A 25,721-nucleotide genomic window follows, 5' to 3' on the forward strand; every position below is an offset into this window, starting at 1 on the left:
CCTGCCCTTGTAAAATGTCTTTTTAAAAAAGCATCTGTTTCTAATGGTATAACACAATAGGTGAACTTTCCAAACATCATCTTTTTTTTAATGTCTGAGTTATTTTGTTTCTTCAAAGGAAGACATGAAGTATAAATAGTATTTTTAATTTTTTGAAGTTTCTAAAACGTGCAAAGCATGGTTTAGTGGAAATAGTATTAGATTCATTGGATTGTCCTGCCTCTGCTGTTTGATATATTTTGGGCAAATCACTTAATCACAGTGGAACTCAGTTTCTTCAGCTCTATAACGGTGGAATTAGATTATCTCTAAGGTCTTAAGTTCTTCAGTTTTAAGTAGAATTTGGTTGTAATGTCTAAACCTTATATGAGAAAATGGGCTTAAAGTAACTTAATAGCCCTTAAAATAACTCATGTATGAGTTACATTGATACCATGAAGGTTTACTAGGTGTCATCCATAGAGTTTTCCTATAAAAACACATAAATCTGCCACATTCTGATTGTGGTAATGTTAAGATAAAATTATCTTAAGTTTCCAATTTATTGAATATATGGAATTTTGTAAATACAAAAATTTACCAGTTAAACCTAAGTGGATGTAGTCGTGTTATCATTTCAAAGAGGTAAAACTGTGTTAGCTATAAGGGAGCACTTAATCCTTAACTTTAATGAAAAAAGTTTATATAAAATTGAATTTCAAAGTATTAAAAAGATTTTTAGTCTTATAGCAAAATAAACTGTAGACTCTGTAACACGTTTATGGGTGAGACCATGGGGATGATCTGAGAAAGATCTCACAACAGCCATACATCGCATTATAGCTGCTGTTCCTCCAGTACAACTTGGGTTTAAGTGTCATTGAAAGAGCCTTTTATTGATATTTGTAGAGAAAAGTACTGCAGGCTAGTTTTGCTTTTCTGAGCCAAACTAGTGGGTATTTAAGAGGCTTTTGTTTCCTATTGGTATTAAGGCAAATCACTGATTGCCTTTGTTGTTGAACTGAAAATGTAGTGGAGAGGCTCTGAAGCCCAGTGAGGGGAATCATTCAGAGAAAGTACATGTAAATCAAGCTCTTAGAACTTTAATCATACTTGCACTTTGCTTTTTCCTGGGATCTGTCACTCCAGCAGATATAACACATGCTAAATGTTCTTTTGTGCAGAGCTTTCTGCCTTCAGTTGGAGAGATGGTCATGCATCTTGAGGAGCTCTGAAGACAACTTGAAAAATCTGCAACCACTCTTAGGAGGAGGTCAATATTTTACTAAGAAGCCATAAGGGAAAGACCGTTACTGAGCAGTAAATTTGACTAATTCAAAGAACCCTTTACCAGTCTGATCCTGCCTGTTAAAAATGTATAATGATTTTGTCTTTGATGTTGGACATTTATCATTGTTTGTACCCAAGGAAAGGCTGTTACACATTTAGAAGTAAAATGTTAGGTTGCCTGTTCTAACCCTTAAGTGAAGTTTGCCTAGCCTGAGTGATCAACAGTTTCCTGCTATGTAATGTGTGCCCTGTCGGGAACATTATCAGGTCACTCACAGAAAACAAAATTTCAATATAGATTTCTGGCCCTCTGACATTTGAGTGCCTTGAAATGGGAAACAATTCTCTTAGGGAAGAAGTGCTTCGGATCTTTTATAATTATAAGTTTCGGTCAGTGTCTTACAGGAGTGTCCTTGGGAGACATCTGTTAAATATGAAATAATTAGAGCTATACAGGAATAAAAGCTAGATCACATAGCTTGAAGTGGTATCATTACTGATGGCTACTTTGAGGTGGTCATACAGGAATAGGCGTAATGGAGGATCTTGAAGTTAGTGAATGACAACAGAAACATTCTATAGTTTAACTGCATGCACAATTTGACATGTTGAGCGTTAAGAGTAACGCTACAGTCACACATCTGTAACACCCGTCACTGCGGCCATGATTAGTTTGGCTCTCGGAACCTTTCTGTAGGGGATCATTTGCGGGAGGGACCGGAAGAGGTGGATCCTTTATGTCACGATGTTGGGAGGCCGCAAGCTGAGCTCCTCCGGGAGTCGATTTTTAGGAGCGCATAGGTCGGCGTTCCGGGGCACACAGGGTGACTGTCCTCGCTTAACGACGTCGGCGGGTGAGTGTGTGCGTGGGGGTCGCTCGCACGCAGCCCACGGCGCGGGCCGGCTGTTCTGCGCAGGCGCGGTCGGCGGGCTGACTCGGGGCTCCGCGCGGGGTCAGCCAAAGACCTGTACGTTGGGTCCTGGCCCTCGCTGTCCGTAGAACGCTCGGCCTGGGATCTTACCGTCCCTTACCCAGAGGCTGGGAAAGATAGCTGAGGACTAGAGGTCCTGGCCGAGGAGAGCGCAGCCTGCGGGCTGTCGCCATGTATCCAGTGACCTTTGTCTTAGTTTCGTTGAGCTCCTGCAGGAGCCCGCCGCCACTCTGCCGGCTGGAGTCTCAAGGTCATGTGCCTTTTTCCTTTGCCTCGGCGGGAAAGGACACCAGCTGTCTCATAGTTATTGGTTCACTTTTGTTTGTGTTTTGTTTGCACGTATCTTGCCATGTTTCAGAATTTAAGGCAGCAATATTATTTTTTGATGAATAGGTTAATTCAACACACTGTATTGGCAAATAAGATCAAGAAAGTAGCACACCGAACCTGATCCTTGTAGAAGACAGTTTGATTATTTAACTCCCAATATTAACCAGAACGTTAAGTTCATTTTTTACATGAAACTCATTTAACAAATGCTGTTTGCCAGGCACTGGGAATTTTTAAAGAAGTGATACCTAAGGGTCTCTTTAAAAAAATGTCAGGATGGAACTAAGATCAGCTTATAAAGAGCAAGAACTGGGAAACTTAAAGGCCTCCAATAGAATTGACAAGTTGTGGGAGTTCCCTGGTAGCCTAGTGGTTAGACTCCTGGGATTTCACTGCGGTAGCTGGGGTTCAGTCCCTGGTAGAGGAGCTGAGCTTATGCAAGCTGTGTGGCCTGGCCAAAAAAACAAAAACAAAAAAAGAATTGATAAGCTGTTACTCTTAATAGAGTGAAAAATAGTGCAGCCAATAAACATGATTTAAATCAATGTGTAGCCACATGGAAAATGATTAGATGTAGTGTTAAGAAGGTAAGTTACAGAAGACCTAAATAGACATTTCTCTGAGGAAGGCGCACAGATGGCCAACGGGCACATGAAAAGATGCTCAATATTGCTAATTATTAGAGAAATGCAAATCTACAATGCGGTATCACCTCATACCAGTCAGAATAGCCACCATTAAAAAGTCTACAAATAATGCTGGAGAGGGTGTGGAGACAAGGAAGGCTCCTACACTCTTGGTGGGAATGTAAATTGGTGCAGCCACTATGAAGAACGGTATGGAGGTTCCTTAAAAAACTAAAAATAGAGTTACCATATGATCTTGCATTCCCATTCCTGGGTATATACCTCGAGAAAGCTCTAATTTGAAAAGATAGATGCACCTCAGTGTTCATAGCAGCACTGTTTACAATAGCCAAGACACGGAAGGAAACTAAGAGTCCTTTGACAGATGAATGGATATAGAAGATGTGGTATATATACACAGTGGAATATTACTCAGCATAAAAAAGTGAAATAATGCCATTTGCAGCAACATGGATGGACCTAGAGATTATCATACTAAGTAAGTCAGACAGAAAGACAAATATCATATCATTTATATGTGAAATCTAAAAAAATGTTATAAACAAACTTATTTACGAAAACAGAAATAGACTTACAGACATAGAAAACAAACTTACGGTTACCAAAGGGGATAGTGGTGGTGGTGGGGAATAAATTAAATTATGAGTTTGGTATTAACATATACACACTAATATCTATAAAATAACAAGAACCTACTGTATAGCACAGGGAACTCTATTCAATATCTTGTAATAACCTGTAATGGAAAAGAATCTGTCTGAATCACTTTTCGGTACACCTGAAACTAATGCAACATTGTAAATTAACTATACTTCAATTTTTAAAAAGGTAAAAAAAAAACCTTACAAATCAGTTTGTATTATGAACTTGGAGATATATAGTGAGAATAGAGATACATCAAAATTTTAACAGCGATTATCTGAGGTAGAGTTGGTGATCTATCATTTTATCATTCGTTATATACTCTTCATAATTTTTTTCAGTAAATATGTCTTTTATAATCAGAAATTTAGAAAAAAATACAGTATAAATATTTCCAAATTTTGGAATTGAACATAGAAGGAATAAATATTTGGGATGAGGGAAACTTCTTAAACAAGATATTTAGGAAGCTGTCTTGAAGTTGTCCAGTTTTAGAAGAAGTTGGAGTGGCCAAAGGACCAGCTTGAGTATCAATGAGGAGGTTTCTAGGAAACTGTGAGGTGTTCCTTGAAAAGTACAGTGTGGATGGAGGGCTGGAAAAGAGGGCAGAGAATGGCCAGGGATAAGACAGACTTTTTAGGCCATGACAAGTACACGAAAGACCACGTACACCTCCTGGGATTGACTTTATCTTCAAGACAGTGGGAAATTACGGAACAAACAACATACTCAGACTCGTCTTTTAGAAATAACACTTGGCAGCTGTGTAGACAGTGGGATGGAGGCAGACAAGACTAGGCTCAGGGAGGCCTTAGAGTAATCCAGACAATAAATGATGAATGCTGGAACCACGCCGTTGGCACAGTAGAGGGCTTGTTCACTGTCAGCATGGTACCTGATAGGTGCTGATAAATGACTTTTTGAATAAATTAAATGAAAAATTTCCCCATTCCTTTAAAATTTCAAATACCAGAATGATCACAGATTCGAGGTAAAGAAGGAATTGGTAGCATTCTATTAATACAAACTTGATTAGTTTCTCTCAGTTATGGTGAGGTAGATTTTAAGGCCCTTAAGAATTCTGGCCATACTGATGACTGAGGGACTAATTTTCCAGAAATAGGGGAGGTGAGAGGGAGATTGGGGTCATCACTGACCAGAGAGCAAGGACTGTGTTGAAATCTTTGTGGCTCAATTTCATGATAATACCTTACACAGTTGACCCTTGAACAACACAAGTTTGAACTGCACCAGTCCTCTTAAATGTGGGGAGTTTTCTCCCTATAAATATGTACTACAGTACTACATTGCCTGAGGTTGGTTGAATCCAAGGATGTGGAGCAGCAGATGTGGAGGGCCGACTGCAAAGTTATACCTGGATTTTTGACTGCATGCGTGCCTTGGCGCTGCTAACCGCCACGTTGTTCAAGGGTCAACTGTAAATCCTTATCTGTGTATCACAGTCTACATAATTCTCTGATATCTCATTTACCTACCTAAAGTCATAAGGGAGGTGATATTTGACCTGGGTCTTAAAAAATAACACAGATAGAAATGGTGGAAGAGAGAATAACTTGAGCTAAAGCCTAGAAGCACAAACTTTTTTTCTGAGGATGTTAAAATGAATTTTGGCCAGGCTGTGAGGTCCTATTAAACAAAACAAAATTTTAAAAACATAAAAAGCTCAGGAGAAAAATGTTCAGAGACTATGAAAAGACAAGACATGAAAAATGACCATTTGTCTTAGTCCATTCCTACTGCTACAGCAAAATACCACAGGCTAGGTGGCTTATAAACAAGAAAAATTTATTTCTCACAGTCCTGGAGATTGCAGAGTCCAAGATTCGGTGTCTGGTGAGTGCTCACTCCCTGGTTCATAGGTGGAGCCTTTTTGCTCTCTGGGGTTTCTTTTTATAAGGGCACTAAACCCAATCATGAGGGTTCCACCCTCAAGGCCTAATCCCTCTCAAAGACCCCCACCTCCTAATACCATCCCCTTGAGGGTCAGGATTTCAACATGTGAATTTGGGGGAGACACAAATATTCAGACCATAGCACCATTAAACTTAAAAAAAGATACTTAACTTCACTCATGATAAATTAAAACTATAGTGAGATACCATTTTCACCTATTGGATTAGCAAAGATAAAAAAAGTTTGATAATACACTGCATAGGGGACTATCAAAGTATTATCAGTGTGGGGAAACCAACACTAGAAACTCATAGTTTCTAGTGAGATTGCAAATTGGTTCAACATCTAAGAAAGTAATTACAAATTTATAAATGCACATGCCAATTGACACAATTCTTGCGGTTTTACATACAGGTACTCTCAAAAAGAAATTACCTATGTAATTCAATCTTATGTTTTCAGAATAGCAAAAAATTAGAAATAATTTAAATAAATGTACATTAATAGGGCACTGCTTACGGCAGAAATAGAGACACATGTAGAGAACAAATGGCATTTACCAAGTGGGAAAAGTGGCGGGGGGTGGGGATGTGTGTGTGATGAATTGGGAGATTGGGATTGGCATGTATACATTGATGTATATAAAAGGATGACTAATAAGAACCTGCTGTATAAAAAATAAAATTAAAAAAAAAATAGGGCACTGCTTAAATAAATGATGAGTTACAGCCATACAATGGATTACCTTGCAAACCTAAAAAAAAGGAAGTTCTTTATGCTCTATTATGAAAAAAATCTCCAAGATACATTGATAGGTGGAAAGAGCAAGGTGCAGAACAATGAGTATACTGTGCTACCTTTTGTATAAAATAAGAGAGAAATTGATACACAAAAATGAAATATGTATAAAATATCTGGAGGCTTACATGCAAATCTAGAAACATTGGTTGCTTGCAGAGAGGGAAGTTGGATACCTAGAGTCAGGGGGAGGAGAAGCACTTTGTAGTGTCCACTTTTATACTTTTTAATTAAAAAATTTTTATTTTGAAATAGACTTATAAGAAGGTGCAAAAATAATACAGAGAATTTCCATATGCTCTTCACCCAATTCCTCAGTGATTACATCTTACATAACCATAATACATTGTCAGAGTCAGGAAATTGACGTTAGTATGATACCATCAACTAAACTACAGTCCTTTGGATTTCACCACCTTTACATGCACTCATTGTGTGTGTGTGTGTTACCACACATAGAGATTTGTGTAATAACCACCACAATCAGGATATGGAACTGTTCCACAATCACAGTGAAACTCCTGGTAATACTCCTTTATAGTCAAACCTTACCACCAACCTTAAACCTTGATCTATTTTCCATTACATTACATTATTATTTCCATTATAATTTTGCCATTTCACAAGTGTTATGTAAGTGGAATCTTACAGTATATACCTTTTGAAAAAATGTTTCTGCACTCAACATAAATACCCTTGAAATCCATCCAAGTTTTTGCATGTATCAGTAGTTCATTCCTCTTGATTTCGGAGTAGTATTTCATGATATGAATATGCCACAGTTTGTTTAACCATTCATCTATTGTAGGATATTTTGATTGATTCCAGTTTGGGGCTGTTATGGATAAAGTTGCTGTGAACGTTGATGTACAGGTTTTTGTGTGGACGTAAGTTTTCACTTCTCTGGGATAAATGCCCAGGAATGCACTTGCAAAGCTGCGTGATAAATATATGTTTAACTTTATTAGAAACTGCTAAACTGCTTTTCATGGTGTCTGTACCATTTTACATTCCCACTAGCAATATATAAGAGATCTAGTTTTTTCATGTCTTGGTCCACACCTGGTAATATCAGGGATGGTTAAATTTTAGCCAATTTGATAGGTATGTAGTGGCTTTCATTTGCATTCCTCTAATGGCTACTGCTATTTAACATCTCTTCATGTGCTTATTTGCATCTGTATATCTTCTTTGATGAAATGTCTGTGTCTTTTTATAATACCCACAGCCATTTTAAAATTGGATTGCTTATTTTGTTTTTCTGTGGGAGGTTTTTTGTTTTTCTGTTTCGTTTTACTGTTGAGTTTAAAGAGTATATTTATATATTCCAGATACAAGTTCTTTATGGGATATATGTTTTACAAATATTTCCTCCCATTCTGTGACTTGACTTTTCTTTTTCTTAACAAGGTGTTTTGCCGAGCAAAAGTTTTAAACTTTGATTAAATCCAATTTAATCAATATTTTCTTTTATGGATTGTGATTTTGGTGTCAGATGTGAGAACTCTGTGTGTAACCCTAATTCAGGAAGGTCTTCTCCTATATTTTCTTCTAAAAGTTTTATAGTTTTCATTTAGATCATTTTGAGTTCAGTTTTGTATAAGATGTGAGATTTCGTTCAAAATTTTCTTTTTTGTCTATGACGTCTAATTGTTTCAACACCATTTACTGAAAAGACCATTCTTCCTCTTTTGAACTGCTTTTGCACCATTGTCAAAAAAGCAGTTGGGTGAATTTTTTTTTTTTTCCTCTCTCTGGACACTCTTGTTGCATTGATATTTCAGTCTGTCTCTCCTCCAGTACCACACTGTCTTGATTACTGTAGCTCTATGATAAGCCTTAAAATTGGATATTTGATTTCTGCAGTTTTATTCTCCTTTTTAACATTGTTTATTCTGTCTCTTTTGATAGAAATTGTGTCAAACATATAGATCAATTTGGGGAGGATTTATGTTGACTCTTCCAATCCATGAACATAGTATGTTTCATCATTTACTAGGTTGTCTTTGATTTCTTTCATCAGCGTTTTATATAAATTTTCAGCATACAGAATCTGAACATGTTTTGAGGGATTTATACAACAATGGAAGTATTCTTTCTTGGACTGATTTTAAATAATAGAGCTTTTTTTTTTTTTTTTTTTTTGCGGTACGCGGGCCTCCCGCTGTTGTGGCCTCTCTCGTTGCGGAGCAACAGGCTCCGGACGCGCAGGCTCAGCGGCCATGGCTCACGGGCGCAGCCGCTCCGCAGCATGTGGGATCTTCCCGAACCGGGGCACGAACCCTGGTCCCCTGCATCGGCAGGCGGACTCTCAACCACTGCACCACCAGGGAAGCCCAATAGAGCATTTTGAATTTTGCTTTCCAGTTGTTCATTGTTAGTATATAGAAACAATTGACTTTTTTGTGTGTTGAATTTGTAGTCTGTTACCTTGCTGAACCGACTTATTCCAGGAGCTTTTTATTTTTATTTATTAAAGATTTCTTGGGATTTTATACATAGACAATCATATCTGCAAATAGGGACCGTTTAATTTCTTCCTTTCCATTCTGTATGCCTTTTATTTCCTTTTCTTGCCTTATTGTACTGGCTAAGATTTTTAGTAGTACATTGAATAGGAGTCATGAGAATGGGCATTCTTGCCTTGTTCTTGATTTTAGGTGTAAAGCACTTAGTCTATCACCATTAAGTACTTTGTGAGCTATAGAATTTTTATGGGTGTTCTATCAGATTGAAGAATTTCTCTTTTATTCTTAGTTTGCTGAGAGGTTTTAGTCGTAAGTGGGTGTGGAGTTTGTCAAATGTTTTGTCCACATTAATTAGTAAGCTTATGTGTGTTCTTCTCTCAACTATTAATATGGTAGATTACATTGATTGATTTTCTACTCTTGAACTAGTGTTGCATAGCTAGAATAAATCCTACTTGGTTATGCTGTATTTTTCCTTTTATATGTTGCTGGATTCTGTTTACTAATTATTGAGAATTTTTGTGTCTGTTCATGAGAGAAATTGGTCTGTGGTTTTCTTTGCTGTACCATCTTTGTCTGGTTTTTGCCAGAGTAATTTGTCTTCTTGGTGGATTCTCTCTCTCTCTCTTTTTTTAAATTGAAGTATAGTTGATTTACATATGTAAATGTAGATTTATATATAGATGTAAATCTATAGATTTACATCTGTATATGTAGGTTATTACATGTATATATAACCTATATATCCTTTATAGGTTATTACAAGATATTGAATATAGTTTCCTGTACTATATAGTAAATCCTTGCTGTTTTATCATAATGTGATGTCCCTGGTAGTTTTCTTTGCTCTAAGGTCTACTTTGTTTAAATGTTTATTGAACAACTGAATGTTCTGCAGCAGAGTAACTAGTTCATAAAGCAGGTCCCTGTGTAAGTTGGAACATATAAACTGAATGACTATTTATTTCAGGAGATATATATGTCTATAAGTGCACATTTTTTTCCTCTGTAAAATGTGTTGAGCATACATATAAATCCATTTCATGTAGCTAACATGAAAGTGACATAATTTGAACTGGTTTTGATAAATAATCTCAAAATTAATATTACCCTAGTTTGTGGGAATTCCCTGGTGGTCCAGTGGTTAGGACTCTGCGCTGTCACTGCTAAGGGCTCGGGTTTGATCCCCGGTTGAGGAACTAAGATCCCACAAGGTGTGTGGTGTGGCAAAAAAAAAAAAAATGACTCTAGTTTAAAAGGTAATGTAGTTTTAATTTGAATATCATTTTTAATAATTTTGTGCAGCATAATGTGTATGTAAAAACAAATGGCATGAAAAACGTTACCATAGGCATTACTTATTTTTGATGATTATTATTTCAGAAATGTCTGATTGGAGTTAGATGGCAGAATGCAAGATATTTACTTTATAATTTAAAGTAAAATCTAAAATTAAGGGGAAAAAACCCTTTTGTTTATCAACTGTAATATAAGATTGCTGTATAAAATAGTTTCTTCAATTACATGCACATCAGGGATTCATACTGTGCAATGCTTTCTCTAGACATTTAATTTTCTTTTCTCAGCTTATTCAAAAAATCAGCTCAGTTGGACTCTACAAATTAAACCATCGGTTTTCAGTGAATACAGAATCATGTGTTTCAAATCCTATAGCATGACTTTTGCGTGCCTGAATAGGATGAAAAGTTACAGGTAAGTTTATTCATTATTGTGGCAAATATTCACATAATTATGTGCAAAAATAGTTTAGTATTGATTGTGTTTAATAAACTTTGTCAGTAGAGCTCATGTGGTTTGATTAAGGTAGCTTTTATTTATTTAAATATTCTTATTTTTCCAACAGCTTTTAAATTTGGGAAATTTCAAACCCACAGAAAATTTGTAATATAGTGTACATCCAGTGCGTGCCTTTCATCCATATTTAGCGATAGCTTTTATTTTATTTTATATATATATATATTTTTGCAGTACACGGGCCTCCCACTGTTGTGGCCTCTCCCGCCGCAGAGCACAGGCTCTGGACGCGCAGGCCCAGCCGCTCCACGGCATGCGGGATCCTCCCAGACCAGTGCACGAACCTGCGTCCCCTGCATCGGCAGGCGGACTCCCAACCACTGCACCACCAGGGAAGCCCCCGATAGCTTTTATTTTTAATGCAAGACTATATTACTCAGAGAACTACTTTTTACTTCCTCATAATATCCTTATGACAGGACACAAATAACGCAGTGCTTAAATCATAAATGATTTGGGTGTAACATAAATATAAGGTGGTTAAGTATACATTCTAGATAGTAATATTGAATCAAAGTAATATCTTTATGTATTCATATATTAGAAACCAATTTCTAACTTTGTGAAAAATATTGCATTGTGTTAAGGTATGAGCTCTGTTCTCCAAGTGCATGCTCATAAATGAACTGGCTCTTTTAAGACTGGATGTCTGTAAAATCATTCTTAGTCAACTGAGCAACCACCTACTGTTAACTATTGTAAGTTAGTCCTTTTTTTTTCCGGTACGCGGGCCTCTCGCTGTGTGGCCTCTCCCGTTGCGGAGCATAGGCTCCGGCCGCGCAGGCTCAGTGGCCATGGCTCACGGGCCCAGCCGCTCCGCGGCATGTGGGATCCTCCCGGACCGGGGCATGAACCCGTGTCCCCCGCATCGGCAGGCGGACTCTCAACCACTGTGCCACCAGGGAAGCCCAAGTTAGTACTTTTTAAAAAAAATTAATTTTATTTATTTAATTTATTTTTGGCTTCGTTGGGTCTTGGTTGTGGCATGTGGGATCTTTCGTTGCGGCACACAGGCTTCTCTCTAGTTGTGGTGTGCAGGTTTTTTTTTTTTCTCTCTAGTTGTGGCGTGCGGGCTCCAGAGCACATGGGCTCTCTAGTTGAGGTGCGTGGGCTTAGTAGTTGTGGCAAGGGGGCTTAGTTGCCCCATGGCATGTGGGATCTTAGTTCCCCGACCAGGGATTGAACCCGCGTCCCCTGCGTTGGAAGGCAGATTCTTTACCACTGGACCACCAGGGAAGTCCCTGTAAGTTAGTCCTTGATTACTGAGGCTTTGCATGAAGCATGAAAAAGAGGGTAATATTCATAAAATAATATTAAAGAAGAGTGATATTTAACTCTTAAAAGGATATTAAGTAATCAATATAGAATGTACTCTATGTAGCTTAGAAAAACGTAGTAAAATTTAAATGGCATTACCTATGCTAATGTAGCAACCTATTCTCTTTTACCCAAAAACCTCTGAAGGATTTTCCTATCATGTACTTTGACATGGGACCTGGTGTAGTGTCTGTCTGATCCCCATTTAGTCCCTGTTTGATTCCATTTGATTAAAAAATATATTTACGTGAATTATATACTTTTCTGGGCCTTCTCCTTCAGACTATTTATTTGACACATGTTTCCCGAGCACCAACTGTGTTTTAGGAACTGTGCTTGTCACTAGGGATAAAATGGTAAGCAAGACAGCTTATGTTCCAATGGAGAGACATGATCAACTAATCACATAGGCTCACAAAGAAGTACAGAGTTGTATAGGAGTTAAAATAGGACAGTATTAGATGACATTCCATTTAAACTAAGGTCTAAAGGATGAGAAGAAATTAATTAGGTGTGTAAAGGAGGGAAGGGGGAATGTGAGAACAATGTTCCAGACAGAGGGAATGACATGTCCAAAGTATCTGGGGAATGAACAAGCATTGCCAATTCAAAGAACTTAAAGAAGGCCCATGTGGCTGGAGTGGGGAGGATGAAGAGAGGAGTGGGAAGTGACTTTGGAGAGGGAAGAAACTGGGGACCAAATAATTCAGAGTATTGTATGCTATGCTAAGGATTTTGGTCTTTTTCCCAATGTCACTGGAAAGCCATGGAAGCATTTTAAGTGGGAAAATAGCATGATCATATTTATATTTCAGAACAGTCACTCTGGGTGCATTGTGGGGAACAGATTAGAGGGGGATGAAGTCCTAAGAAGGCCAACTAAATAGAAGGCTAGGACAATAGTTCAGGCAAGAGATGACGGGAGCTTGGATTAGTATGATCAAGCAGTAGAAATGGAGAGAAGGCTGAGGCATCTGAGTTCAAATCCTGGCTCCACCACTTAATCTCTCTGAGCCTTCCTTTTCTTGTCTGTGCACTAGAGATAATAATAGTACCTACCTTATGGAGTTGCTGAGGATTAAATAAGATGACATATGACATATAGGGATTTCTTAAACAAGCAGTACCTGGTATTTAGTAAGTATTCAGTAAATAGTTACTACTACTACTACGTGACCCAAAAGGCCAAGTTTTATAAAGTTTCATTTTTGTTGTAACTTACTTCGAAAGCAAATTGATTTGTTTCATCTGTGACTATATATATATATATATATATATATATACACACACACATACACATATACATATATATATCTATTTATAAGCAATGTGATTATAAGAAAACTTGTTTCGAAGCATCAAAAATGAGTGATACATATATTTAGAGTCTAGTAAATTGCAAATTAGAATATTTTTCTACTTAATATATCCCATGTTACATTTTTTTAAATGGCAGTTTTTGCCTGGCTCTTCCTTCTGACCTCTTAGACTCCCTTGGACAAGACTGTACAGTACTTCCCGGACCACTGTAGACAGCAGTGAGGTGAAGACCTTCCTGGCCTTGGCGCACAGGTGGTGGGACGAGCAAGGAGTATATGCACCTCTTCACTCTATGAATGACCTGAGGGTGCCGTTCATTAGGTAACATTACAGAAATTCTAGATCTTTTAAAATACAACTCTTTTCAATAATTCATTTTCTTTCGAGTTCATTTTTCTCTCGGTTTATGCCTAGGTTCAAAATGCTGCATTTTAACTTTGCTCTAGAAATTAGGGAGATTCTCTTCAATATCCATTGTTTGACACTATTAATTTTTTTTTTTTTTTTTGCGGTACGCGGGCCTCTCACTGTTGTGGCCTCTCCCGTTGCGGAGCACAGGCTCCGGACGCGCAGGCCCAGCGGCCATGGCTCATGGGCCCAGCCGCTCCGCGGCATGTGGGATCTTCCCGGACCGGGGCACGACTCCGTGTCCCCTGCATCGTCAGGCGGACTTTCAACCACTGCGTCACCAGGGAAGCCCTACATATTTTTAAAAATTTGTTTTATTTACTTATTTTTGGCTGCATTGGGTCTTCGTTGCTGCACACGGGATTTCTCCAGTTGTGACGAGCAGGGGCTACTCTTCATTGCAGTGCACAGGCTTCTCATTGCGGTGGCCTCTCTTGTTGCGGAGCACAGGCTCTAGAGCACAGGCTCAGTAGTTGTGGCGCACAGGCTTAGTTGCTCCGTGGCATGTGAGATCTTCCCGGACCAGGGCTTGAACCCATGTCCCCTGCACTGGCAGGTGGATTCTTAACCACTGTCCCACCAGGGAAGTCCCGAAACTATTAATTTTTTAATAGCATCACTCGAGTTCTACACTGTTTCATAAATTAACTTGAAGTATTTTTGGATATTATTGAGTTAATTAGAATTAAATCCATATGAAAAGGAATTAGGGTCCTATGGCATCAAGGTCATTTCATAGCATCTTTGGCCTTTTAGGCAGTTCTGATAAAGGGAATAGTACTGAGAAAGTTCAATTCAACAAATATTTTTTTGAGAACTTACCTTGTACAGAGCGTGGGGGCTGGAATCTGTAAAAGCTACTGAGATATTCATCATTCAAAACACAGTCTGTGTGCTTCCGGAACTTAGAGTTTGCCATGGGAGATAAAGGCAAGGGTTCATCAGACTCCACTTATCAAGACTCCACTTATCAATTGTTCATTCGTTCTTCTGTCCATTTATTTATTTATTTATTAAACATTTTTGAGCAGCCGACATGGGCAAGGCAGTGTGATAGACACAGAATATCAGATTCAGACTGCCCTCAAGGAACTTCCTGATTGGTTTTTGCTGGTTTTATCAGTGCAGCAAAAAGGAAAATATTGGCACATTCTTATTACCACTGAATTAGTGGATCATTGAAACACTAAGGCAGAGCAAAGCAGAAATGTCATTCTGTTAGGCTAGATCAGTGGTTCTCAAGGTTAGCCCTGGACTAGCAACATCAGTATCACCTGTGATCTTGATAGAAATACAAAATTCTCAGGTATCACACTGGACCTACTGCTTTGGGGGGTCAGCAGTCTGTGTTTTCCTTCCAGGTGATTCTGATGCACGCTCAGCTTGAGAACTACTCTGTTCTAACTAATGTGACACTACTAGTTAGACATCACACTAGAAAAGACCATCCAGGGCAGTACAAATTATGGTTAGAAGCTTAGATTTTATTCTGATCATAATTAAAACCATTGAAAGGGAGCAATGTGATCTAAACTATGATATAAAGAAGTCATTTTGGCCAATGTGTGAAGAATGGATTGGATTTCATTTGAAATGGGTCCTTTCTGTATATTATAACGTTCTGAAATTATCTACTTAACCACTATCTAGGTTTTTCTTAGAAGTCAGTTAATTTGAATAGCAATAAAAGATTTCCTAAGATGCCCTTGTTATATATGACATTTTAATATAAGTATAATTAGAATTTGTATGTAGCCCAACTTAAAAGTTTAGTTTACGATACTGTTAGCTCTATATATCTGTGTGTGTATATGGGTGTGTGTGTGTGTGTGTGTGCTTACATTTGTGTATGTGGGAAAATATTGCTATGATTATCTTAGAATTAAGTTTACTTGATTTGGGTGCCTGTTTACATGATCATGAAAACACCACTAAGAAGATGAAAAGTGACTCAATTTAGAAGGGAATGTAGGCAAATTCTGCAGATATAGATCTCCAGTCTGCTTCTACCAAACCCTGTAAAATAACCTATTTGTTGCTGATATGAAATGGGTCTAGCAAGTACTAGCAACATAGCTAATAATACCTCAGGTGACATGATATCTCAAGTGAATAAAATTAGGTTAATCTAAACTAGATTGTTTTTAAAGTTTTTCTTTAGATTATTACTAAAGTAATAGTTAAGTCATAATTATTAGTAGATTATTTCAAGAACTTTAAACCTCCTGCTTCTGACTACTAAAAATATCTTATAAATTAAGAATAATGTCATTTTATGCTGAAAATAAAAGTTTTTTTACCCCCAAAATCAAGTCTATTTAAAAAGAGAGTTTAATATTTCTTTGAAAATTATGCACTTTTAAGACTTTATTGATAAAATTAATGATTTTTTAAATATATTTTGAATTTTTTTAACAGAGACAATCTTTTAAAAACAGCTGCTGATCACCAGCCAGGAAAACCTTTGTCTGGGATGAAGATTCTTGATGTTGGCTGTGGTGGTGGATTGTTAACGGAGGTAAGTGATTTACAACTTTCCTGACATTTTTCTTTTATTTTTTTAAAAGGGAACTTTATTTTTATTTATTTATTTATTTATTTCTGGCTGTGTTGGGTCTTTGTTGCTGTGCGGGTGTTCTCTTGTTGCGGTGAGCGGGGGCTACTCTTCATTGCGGTGCACGGGCTTCTCATTGCAGCGGATTCTCTTGTTGCGGAGCATGGCCTCTAGGTGCACAGGCTTAAGTAGTTGTGGCACGCGGACTCAGTAGTTGTGGCTCTCGGGCTCTAGAGCGCAGGCTCAGTAGTTGTGGTGCACGGGTTTAGTTGCTCCGCGACATGTGAGATCTTCCCGGACCCGGGCTCAAACCTGTGTCCCCTGCATTGGCAGGCGGATTCTTAACCACTGAGCCACCAGGAAAGCCCAGCTTTCTTGGCATTTTTAACTGGGGAAAAAAAAAATTGAGAAAAAGTGGGCTTATGCCTCTTTTATCCTTTTAACAAATAATATTGTTCATTTTTAAAACAGGAAGTGTATAATGTTTTTAATATTTTTATGATTATAAACTAGTACATGCTTTTTACTTTCTTAAAAATATATAAATATTCCATCTTAGAATTTAAAAAAGACATGAAACCTCAGATGGGCCCTAATGATGCCAAATTAAGGCACAAACATACATATCATGATGAATACCAGAGAAAAAGAGAAAACTCAAAGAACTCCTAGTGAGGAGGATAGATTACTTACATGGAAGAAATAATTAAACTGATAGAAGACTCTCTGTTGACACTATTAAATGCAATATTATTAAAGACAATAAAACAAAACAAAAATATATATATAAGTATTTCAGAAAATTATAGTGAGGATTTATTTTTTTTTACACAAAAATGGGGCACTGGTATAAATAAATAAATGGGACCTAATTAAACTTAAAAGCTTTTTCACAACAATGGAAGCCATCATCAGAACAAAAAGATAACCTACTAAATGGGAGAAAGTATTTGCAAATGATATGATTGATAAGGGGTTAATATCCAAAATATATAAACAGTTCATACAACTCAACATCAAAAAACAAACAACCAGGTTAAAAAACGAGCAGAAGACCTGAGTAGACATTCTTCCAAAGAAGATATACAGATGGCCAATAGGCACATGAAAAGATGCTCAACATTGCTAATCATCAGAGAAAGGCATGTCAAAACCACAATTAGATATCACCTCACACCAGTCAGAATGGCTATCATTAAAAAGTCTACAAATAACAAATGCTGATGACGATGTGGAGAAAACAGAACCGTAGTACCCTGTTGGTGGGAATGTAAATTGGTGCAGCCACTACAGGAAACAGTATGGAGGTTCCTCAAAAAACTAAAAATAGAACTACCATATGACTGAGCAGTTCCACTCCTGGGTATACATCTGAAGAAAACAAAAAAACTAATTCGAAAAGATACACGCACCCCAATGTTCATAGCAGCACTATTTACAAGAGCCAAGATATGGAAGCAACCTAAGTGTCCATCAACAGATAAGTGGATAAAGAAGATGTCACACACACACACACACACACAGGAATAATAGCCATAAAAAAGAATGAAAATTTTGCCATTTGCAACAATGTGGGTGGACCTAGAGGGTATTACACTTAGTAAAATAAGTCAGACAAAGACAAATACTGTATGTTATCACTTATGTATGGAATCTTAAAAATAAAGCAAACAAATGAATATAACAAAACAGAAACAGATTCACAGATACAGAGAACAAACCAGTGGTTGCCAGTGGGGAGAAGGAAGGGGACAGGGGCAAGATATGGGTAGGAGGATTAAGAGGTACAAACTACTATGCATAAAATAAATAAGCAACAAGGATATATTGTACAGCACAGGGAAATATAGCCATTATTTTATAATAACTTTAAATGGAGTATAATCTATAAAAGTATTGAATTACTATGTTGTACACCTGAAACTAATATAATATTGTAAATCAACTATACTTCAATTTAAAAAAAAGCACTGGTCATTTGAATAGCTTTGGAAATTTTGTTGTCTTTTCTCTCCCAAGATATTAGGCAATTTCCGCTGGTTTAAATGCACTGATAAGCTGTCCTTTTGCACTTGCTTCAGTATCAAAATGTAACAGAATTTTGCCTGCTTTGGGGGCTCTCCCCTTCTTAGGTGCTCTAGAGTACTTCTCCCTGTGAACAATACTTGCTTTAGCTGACAGAATATTTATGCCCTACAGTTCTATTTTGTAATATCCTATCAACACAATAACTTTTTGTTTAAATGCTGCATCATAATCTTTGCTTGAAAGATATTTTAAGCAAACAGTACAGGATACAAATGTAAGTGAAGATACGATGGTGTGTGTTACTGTCAAGATCATAACAGCCAAGTTGACAGTGAGGTTAACAGAGGCCTTTGATACATAGCTAAGTTTCCATATGCACAGAAAATGTGTTCTTCATATGGCAGTGCGCTGGTTTCTCTTGACATCAATTATAAAATTTCAGGAAATGTAAAATATGTGAAAATACATCCCTTAGAATCAAGAATATGAGGTGTATCAAATTGTAAATTAGTACAATTTTACTCTATGTGTTCTATGATCTTCTCCGTGTATTATTACAGATTTATGTCTCTAAAGTTAAAATAATTTGACTTATACTTTTAGCTTATTAACTAAAGAGTTATAAAATAAATGCTATGCAGTTTTGATCAAAATAAAGGCTGTGTTTAAAAACTTGGGCATGTCATGGGAAGTGACTGAATATAAAGGCTGAAAGAAGTATTAGCTACGAAGAATCGTTTTTAGTCACAAGAGAAACTATGGAGAAAAAAATGTGCTTCAGAGAATTTGAGTATTAGAAAATTTTGCTCTTTTTACAATGACATGTTACATTTATTGCACTTTAAATATGTTAATACTGTACTGTGTGCCTGTGAATATATCTAGAGAATGTAGACAAAAATTTCCTCACTATCTTAAGCAGTTCCTGATAAGTTTTGTTGTGATTATTGTTCTCACTTTTAAGCTTTTTATTATGGAAATTATCAAACGTGTACAAACTAGAGAAAATGGTGTATTGAACTCTCGTGTACCCATAAATGATCTCCAACAATTAACACCTCGTGCCTAATCTTGTCTCCTTTTTGAGAAGCTTTTTATTGCTGACGTGCGTTCTATTTTCTTCCTGAGGGTAATGATTTCTTATGCCATTAGCCTCTAGGGCGGCTTGGGGCTTCAGTTATTGGAATTGATCCTGTGGATGAGAACATTAAAACAGCACAGCACCATAAATCATTTGACCCAGTCCTGGATAAGCGGATAGAGTACAGAGCGTGTTCCCTGGAAAAGATTGTGGAAGAAACTGCAGAAACCTTTGATGCTGTTGTAGCTTCTGAAGTTGTAGAACATGTGATTGATCTAGAAGTGTTTATACAATGCTGCTGTCAAGTGTTAAAAGTAAGACTGGCAGAGTTTACTTATTTGTGTTTTCTTTTGAGTTTGTGTATGTATCCATAGCAATAAATGTTTTATAATACTTGAAACCAGGAAGACAGGATGAGGGGACAGCATCTCTACTGGAGATTACTTCTGCCTCTCAGCCTGCTCTCGATATCTGGGGTTTTCCAGATCTAGTATCTTGATGTCCAGGGATCTTGAAAAATGTTGGTGCTGAACACTGCAATACAAACAATAGATTTATAGTGGTATTTTTCTTTGGTGTAGTCTGGATTAATTACCTAATAGGCATTGAATGACAATTACTAAGAAATTGACTTGGATTAATACTTAAAAATAAAAAACCATTATTAGCATAAATTGGTTAGCCAGCATTTGTTAAGTCACTCTGTGTATGTGATATGTGTAACAGTTATCAGCTTATAAAAGAATACTTCATACAAATGATCTCATCAGATCTTACCTACAACCAGGTGAGGAAGGTAAGGCAGGCATTATGACCTCCTTTGACCCAATGAAGATCAGAATCTGAGGTGTCAGAGGTCACATGGTCTTTAAGTCACAGGTCACTAGGCACTTAAGTAGGGCTTAAGGCTACATCTTTTTATCTGCTCAGCGGCATGTGAGATCTTCCCGGACCAGGGCTCGAACGTGTGTCCCCTGCATTGGCAGGCGGATTCTTAACCACTGCGCCACCAGGGAAGTCCCTACATTATTATGCTTATATAATTTGACACAGTCCTCTGAAGGTGGTTCCAAATTTTCTTTTAATAAATATTTCCAAAGTATTATTATTACTATATCAACTCTGTTGTTTATGTATTCAAGAGGTAACTCCCTAAGGTCAAGAGCTAAAAGAATTAAATGCTTAGCCTTTATCTAAATAGAGCTTTTAAAAAAATTTTAGATTTATAGAAGAGTTGGAAAGATAGTACACAGTGTTCCCACTGTGAAGGGTGGTGAAGGGTGCCCTTCAACCAGTCTTCCCTACTGTTAACATTCTACATAATAAGGGTAGGAACTGGGGTGAGGCAGGTGTGGCAGAAAGTCAAAGGCGGCACTCGCTATTCTGTGCCAGTCCTGCATTTGCATGCCCCAGAGAGTGAGTGCCTCCTTGGATTCTGTGTCCTCAGTACCTCACTTGCCTCACTGTACTCCTAGCCCTGTATGTAGCCCATGGTATATTTCTCAAAACTACAAAATTAGTTGACATTATACTATTAACTACACTACAGACCCTGTTAAATTTCATTAGTGTTTCCACTAATGTCATTTTTCTGTTGTAGGATCCAATCCAGTATTCCATATTGCATTTAGTTGCCATATCTCCGTAGTCTCCTTCAATGTGTATAGTTTCTTGGTGGTGTTTCCTCTTAAAAACAAATTTTATTAGGTATACCTCCTATTTTCCAAGGAAAATTCCTTAATTATTTCTTTTTGGGTAGTGTCTCAGTCAGTGTGTATGGATGGAAGTTCTCACATATATTAGGGATACTGGCATCGTGGAATTTAAAACTAAGTTTTGCTTTAATGGAAAGCCTATTTTAAAAAAAATGACCAATGTTCATCACTATTTCCTTAGAGTAAGATTTTATGAAACACAGATTAGATATTTATAAGTAATTTTTCCCCTAGCTCTACTGAGATATAATTGACACATAAGTGATTTTTTTTTTTTTTTTCACGGTACGCGGACCTCTCACTGCTGTGGCCTCACCTGTTGCGGAGCACAGGCTCCGGACGCACAGGCTCAGCGGGCATGGCTCATGGGCCCAGCCGCTCCGCGGCATGTGGGATCTTCCCGGACCGGGGCACGAACCCGTGTTCCCTGCATCAGCAGGCGGACTCTCAACCACTGCGCCACCAGGAAGCCCACACATGAGTGATTTTTAATGAGATATTTTAGAATACTAGAGTTTTACAGAGAAAAGTTATAATGTGTAATGAAGTCGTGTCTGATATTTTAGTCTTAAGGGCACATCCCAATATTTCAGGGCCTTCTCTTATCATTTTTATTTCTGGTTTAGTGTTATTTGAGATATTTTCATACATATATATCTTAATATGATTATTTTGGAAGGGGTCTTAGGCATTTTATCTCCATCAGGTGCTAATGAGAATGTGTGGAAGAGACATTAATGTTCTTGCCATTTGTGGGAGTACATACAGGAAACACTATAAATATAGTCACTAAAACATGGCAGACTAAACAATCCCGTAAGTGGTTTGCATTCACTGAAGTTCTTATCTTGATCTCTTTATATTCTTTATACTAATGAAATCAAAACAAAACAAAACACTTTCATACCTTAATCATTAAGGCTTTTGTCAGAGAACACTTATTGGCCTTGCCAGCCTGCACAAACCATGGGGCAGTGTGCGCTGTACCAAACAAGTTAGGCAGACTCGGCACCCAAAAAGAAAGCAGTGTTGACACATTAAGACATCAGTGTGGACATGTAACAAGGAAGAGCAGCCGGATCTCATTTCTATATTTTTATTACAAATTATTTGCTATGTACAAAAGAATGTATAAATATAAACATAAATCATAGTAATGTATGATTTTAGGAGTTAGTTGTAAGCCCTGTTGCATAAACTCAGTACAAGCATCTTTAGTGGACTGCCCGTAACAATGAACTTCCCAAGAGAAAAAAACCCTCTATTTTGGTAGATTATATTTTATTCACACTTGTGGGTTTGTGGTTTTTTTTGACCGTGCGGTGTGGGATCTCAGTTCCCCGACCAGGAATCGAACCTGTGCCCCCTGCACTGGGAGCACGGAGTCTTAACCACTGGACCCCCAGGGAAGTCCCCATACTTGTGTGTCTTAACTGCACTTAAATTGTTTGGAAGGAGGGAGGAGGGTGGGGGAAGCCAAGCCTTTATCTAACTGTTACTCCTAACATTTAAAATTTTACTTCTACACATATTTTTTTTTAGCCTGGTGGTTCTTTATTCATTACTACAATCAACAAAACACAGCTGTCCTATGCCTTGGGAATTGTATTTTCAGAGCAGATTGCAGGTATTGTACCAAAAGGTACTCATACATGGGAGAAGTTTGTTTCACCTGAAAAGCTAGAGAGCATTCTGGAATCAAGTAAGTATTAAAATTTTTTCCAATTTCCAAGGGCTAACTGAACTTTTAATGTGCCTATAATTATTAATCACATAACCTAGCACTTAATGAAATAGGCCACTATTCTTTGGATGTTGGTTTTCTCTCCTCAACTAGATCATAAACGCCTTGAAGTTAGGATTAAGTATTACATCCACTTTTCTCTCACCTATGGCACCTAACCCAGGGCCAAGCAAATCATAGATGATCAATGAATACTTTTTGGCTGTTTAGTCCTCACCTGTTTAAGGATGAGGTACAAATGTCTTTTAGTTACACATCCTCAGTTTGTCCTATTGAGGCCGTGCTTGAATCAGCTTATTTTACGTATTACTTCCTTCATAGTCAGATATATTTTGAACTTCCTTGTCACTTTTTTTTTTTTTTTTTGCGGTACGCGGGTCTCTCACTGTTGCGGCCTCTCCTGTTGCGGAGCACAGGCTCCGGACACGCAGGCTCAGTAGTTGTGGCTCACGGGCCTAGCCCCTCCGCAGCATGTGGGATCTTCCCGGACCGGGGCACGAACCTGTGTCCCCTGCGTCGGCAGGCGGACTCTCAACCACTGCACCACCAGGGGAGCCTGTCACTTTTTATGTAGTGTTTTATGCTAGTTATAGCATGCCTCATAGTACGGTTATTTTAGTGTTCTTAACCTCTTTCTGGCTTGAAGGCAAGACTGTCTCCTTTTTATGCTCCCCACAGTGCCTAGCTCTGCTTTACACCTCGTGAGCACTTGATTTACCTGTTGAATTCCTGTCAAGTAATAACACTTGTCAGTTCATTTATTTGGCATTTGGTATTCCTCTTAGGCTCATGTGTGTCTCATGCTTTTTGTTCGTGTAACAGTATATCAATAAACTTGATTTTACTTGGAATAATATTATCTGTCCAATGAAATGTGGTAATTTCTTCTCTGCAAGTAACTTTGTTGAAAATAGAGTAGAAAAAATATTTTAAAGATGATTGGAACAGTCAGTTGTTGGCCAGATTTTCTAACATTTATTGAGTACTTACCAAATTCCAAATACCGTGCTAGAGTTTATGTTCTACTGCAGTAAAGAATGAGCTGTACATGGCTACAAAGTATTTGTGCCTATTGAGTTAGGAATCCTTTTTTAATTTGGAGAGTTGCATGAGACTCTTGGCATGTGGAAGCTAAATATTTATTAAATATGCTCTGTCTGATTTTTTTCTTTCTCAGACGGTCTGTCAGTTCAAACTGTGGCAGGAATGCTCTACAACCCCTTCTCAGGTTACTGGCATTGGAGTGAAAACACCAGCCTTAATTATGCAGCTCATGCCGTGAAATCCAGCATGCAGGAACACCCAGCTCCTGCCGAGTTTGCTTTAAAGGAGGAAACAGAAGAGCTCCGCATTGAAACCTCCACCAACTCAGGTGTGCATGAAGCGCTGAAGAAATGAATTGTTTCTAAGGACTGTAGTAAAATGGCTTGAAAGTCTGATGTTTACAAATACACAAAATATACCATTTGTCTTTTGAGACAGGATCATAAAGAAAAGAAAGTCAAATAGAAAGGGCTAAAACCTTAGATAAAAGCTCTTGTTGTTTCATCTAATAGCTACCTTCAAGGGATTAGTCTATGTGATCTAGGAGTTTAAGTTTCTCAGCCTTTGTTATATAAATAGGGTATACATATTTCACTTCATCTTACAGATTATATATTTTTCCCACATGTATGCACATACATATATACTGTAATGTTTTAATTTAAGTAAATTTGTATCATCTAGGTTCTTCTTTATTTGGTTTTAGTTAAAGGCAGTTATGCTTCTGACTGGTTTTATTTTATACCACTTATATTTAGGAAGATAAAATGTCTTTTTTCCTTTAAATTTTGGTTTTTGGAAAGCAAATTGATTGTTAAATATATACTGGGTTTGGTCAAACATTAGAATCAAGAAATTCAGATTATGTTGGACATTTTTCTCTGTACAGTTCTATAAATGTTTTGTGGTGCCTTTTTTAAGTAGAAAAGATTTTTGAACTCAATTTAAGAGTTTAGTTATGGAAATTTTCTTTTTCGGCTAACATTTTGTAATTAGAGGGACTGACTTGAAATATACTTTCACGCCTCTTGAAGTATGTGATTTTTTGGCTTTTTCTGAAAGTCCAGAATGTATAAGGACTTTGATAGAGGGTGTTGACCAAATATGAGAAATATAGGTTGAACGCCTGTGACTCATACAGAAAGTCAGCTTTTATTTTCTAGCCTTTTTTTTTTTTTTTTGGCTGCATCCCACTGGACCACCGGGGAATTCCCTAGCCTTACTCACTTTTAAGCTTATAAGCTTTCTGTATTTCTTTGTCAATGCCTGTTGGATTGGGCTCACCACGCAAACAATTCTCAACCATCTTAGCTTATCATTTGCTTCTCAGTGGCATTCCAGGGAGGAAACTGACATTTAAAGGGTTAAAAGAAGTTTTAACTTCAGTTGCTAATGTCTAATTAGGACACTAAAAATCAGGAGTTCCCACTGGGTTTCATTTAAAAGTTTGATTCTTAGTCTGAATTCTAGTAGTTTGTTACCAAAGCAAAGCTTCTTCATTCTATCTGTTGGGAAAAAAGAAAAGTGTTGGTATTAGAAATTAATCTAAATGGAAAACCAGAAACTGTAAAACTCTTAGAAGAAAACATAGGTGGAATACTCTTTGACATAAATTGTAGCAATGTATTTTTGGGTTTTTTTTGGTCTCCTCAAGCAAAGGAAACAAAAGCAAAAATAAATGAATGGAACCCAATT

General features: G+C 37.4%; 1 protein-coding gene across 3 annotated transcripts in view; it reads left to right on the top strand.

Annotated features, from left to right (window-relative positions):
* Positions 1–122: 122 nt before the first annotated feature.
* The window catches only part of COQ3 (coenzyme Q3, methyltransferase), a 42,690-nt gene continuing 17,091 nt past the window's right edge, over positions 123–25,721 (top strand). For 2 of the 3 annotated variants that reach the window (XM_032651635.1, XM_032651636.1), the window contains exons 1-7: positions 123–1,252; positions 10,587–10,713; positions 13,621–13,773; positions 16,279–16,378; positions 19,595–19,837; positions 22,781–22,940; positions 24,160–24,354. In XM_032651635.1, the coding sequence (XP_032507526.1) occupies positions 1,141–1,252; positions 10,587–10,713; positions 13,621–13,773; positions 16,279–16,378; positions 19,595–19,837; positions 22,781–22,940; positions 24,160–24,354 (1,090 nt within the window). In that variant the 5' untranslated portion in view covers positions 123–1,140. Of the gene's footprint in view, positions 2,124–10,586; positions 10,714–13,620; positions 13,774–16,278; positions 16,379–19,594; positions 19,838–22,780; positions 22,941–24,159; positions 24,355–25,721 lie in introns of all 3 variants that reach the window. The other variant, XM_032651634.1, reaches the window with a different exon arrangement.

Source organism: Phocoena sinus, chromosome 12 (assembly GCF_008692025.1).
Source record: "Phocoena sinus isolate mPhoSin1 chromosome 12, mPhoSin1.pri, whole genome shotgun sequence".
Taxonomy (NCBI): Eukaryota; Metazoa; Chordata; class Mammalia; order Artiodactyla; family Phocoenidae; genus Phocoena; species Phocoena sinus.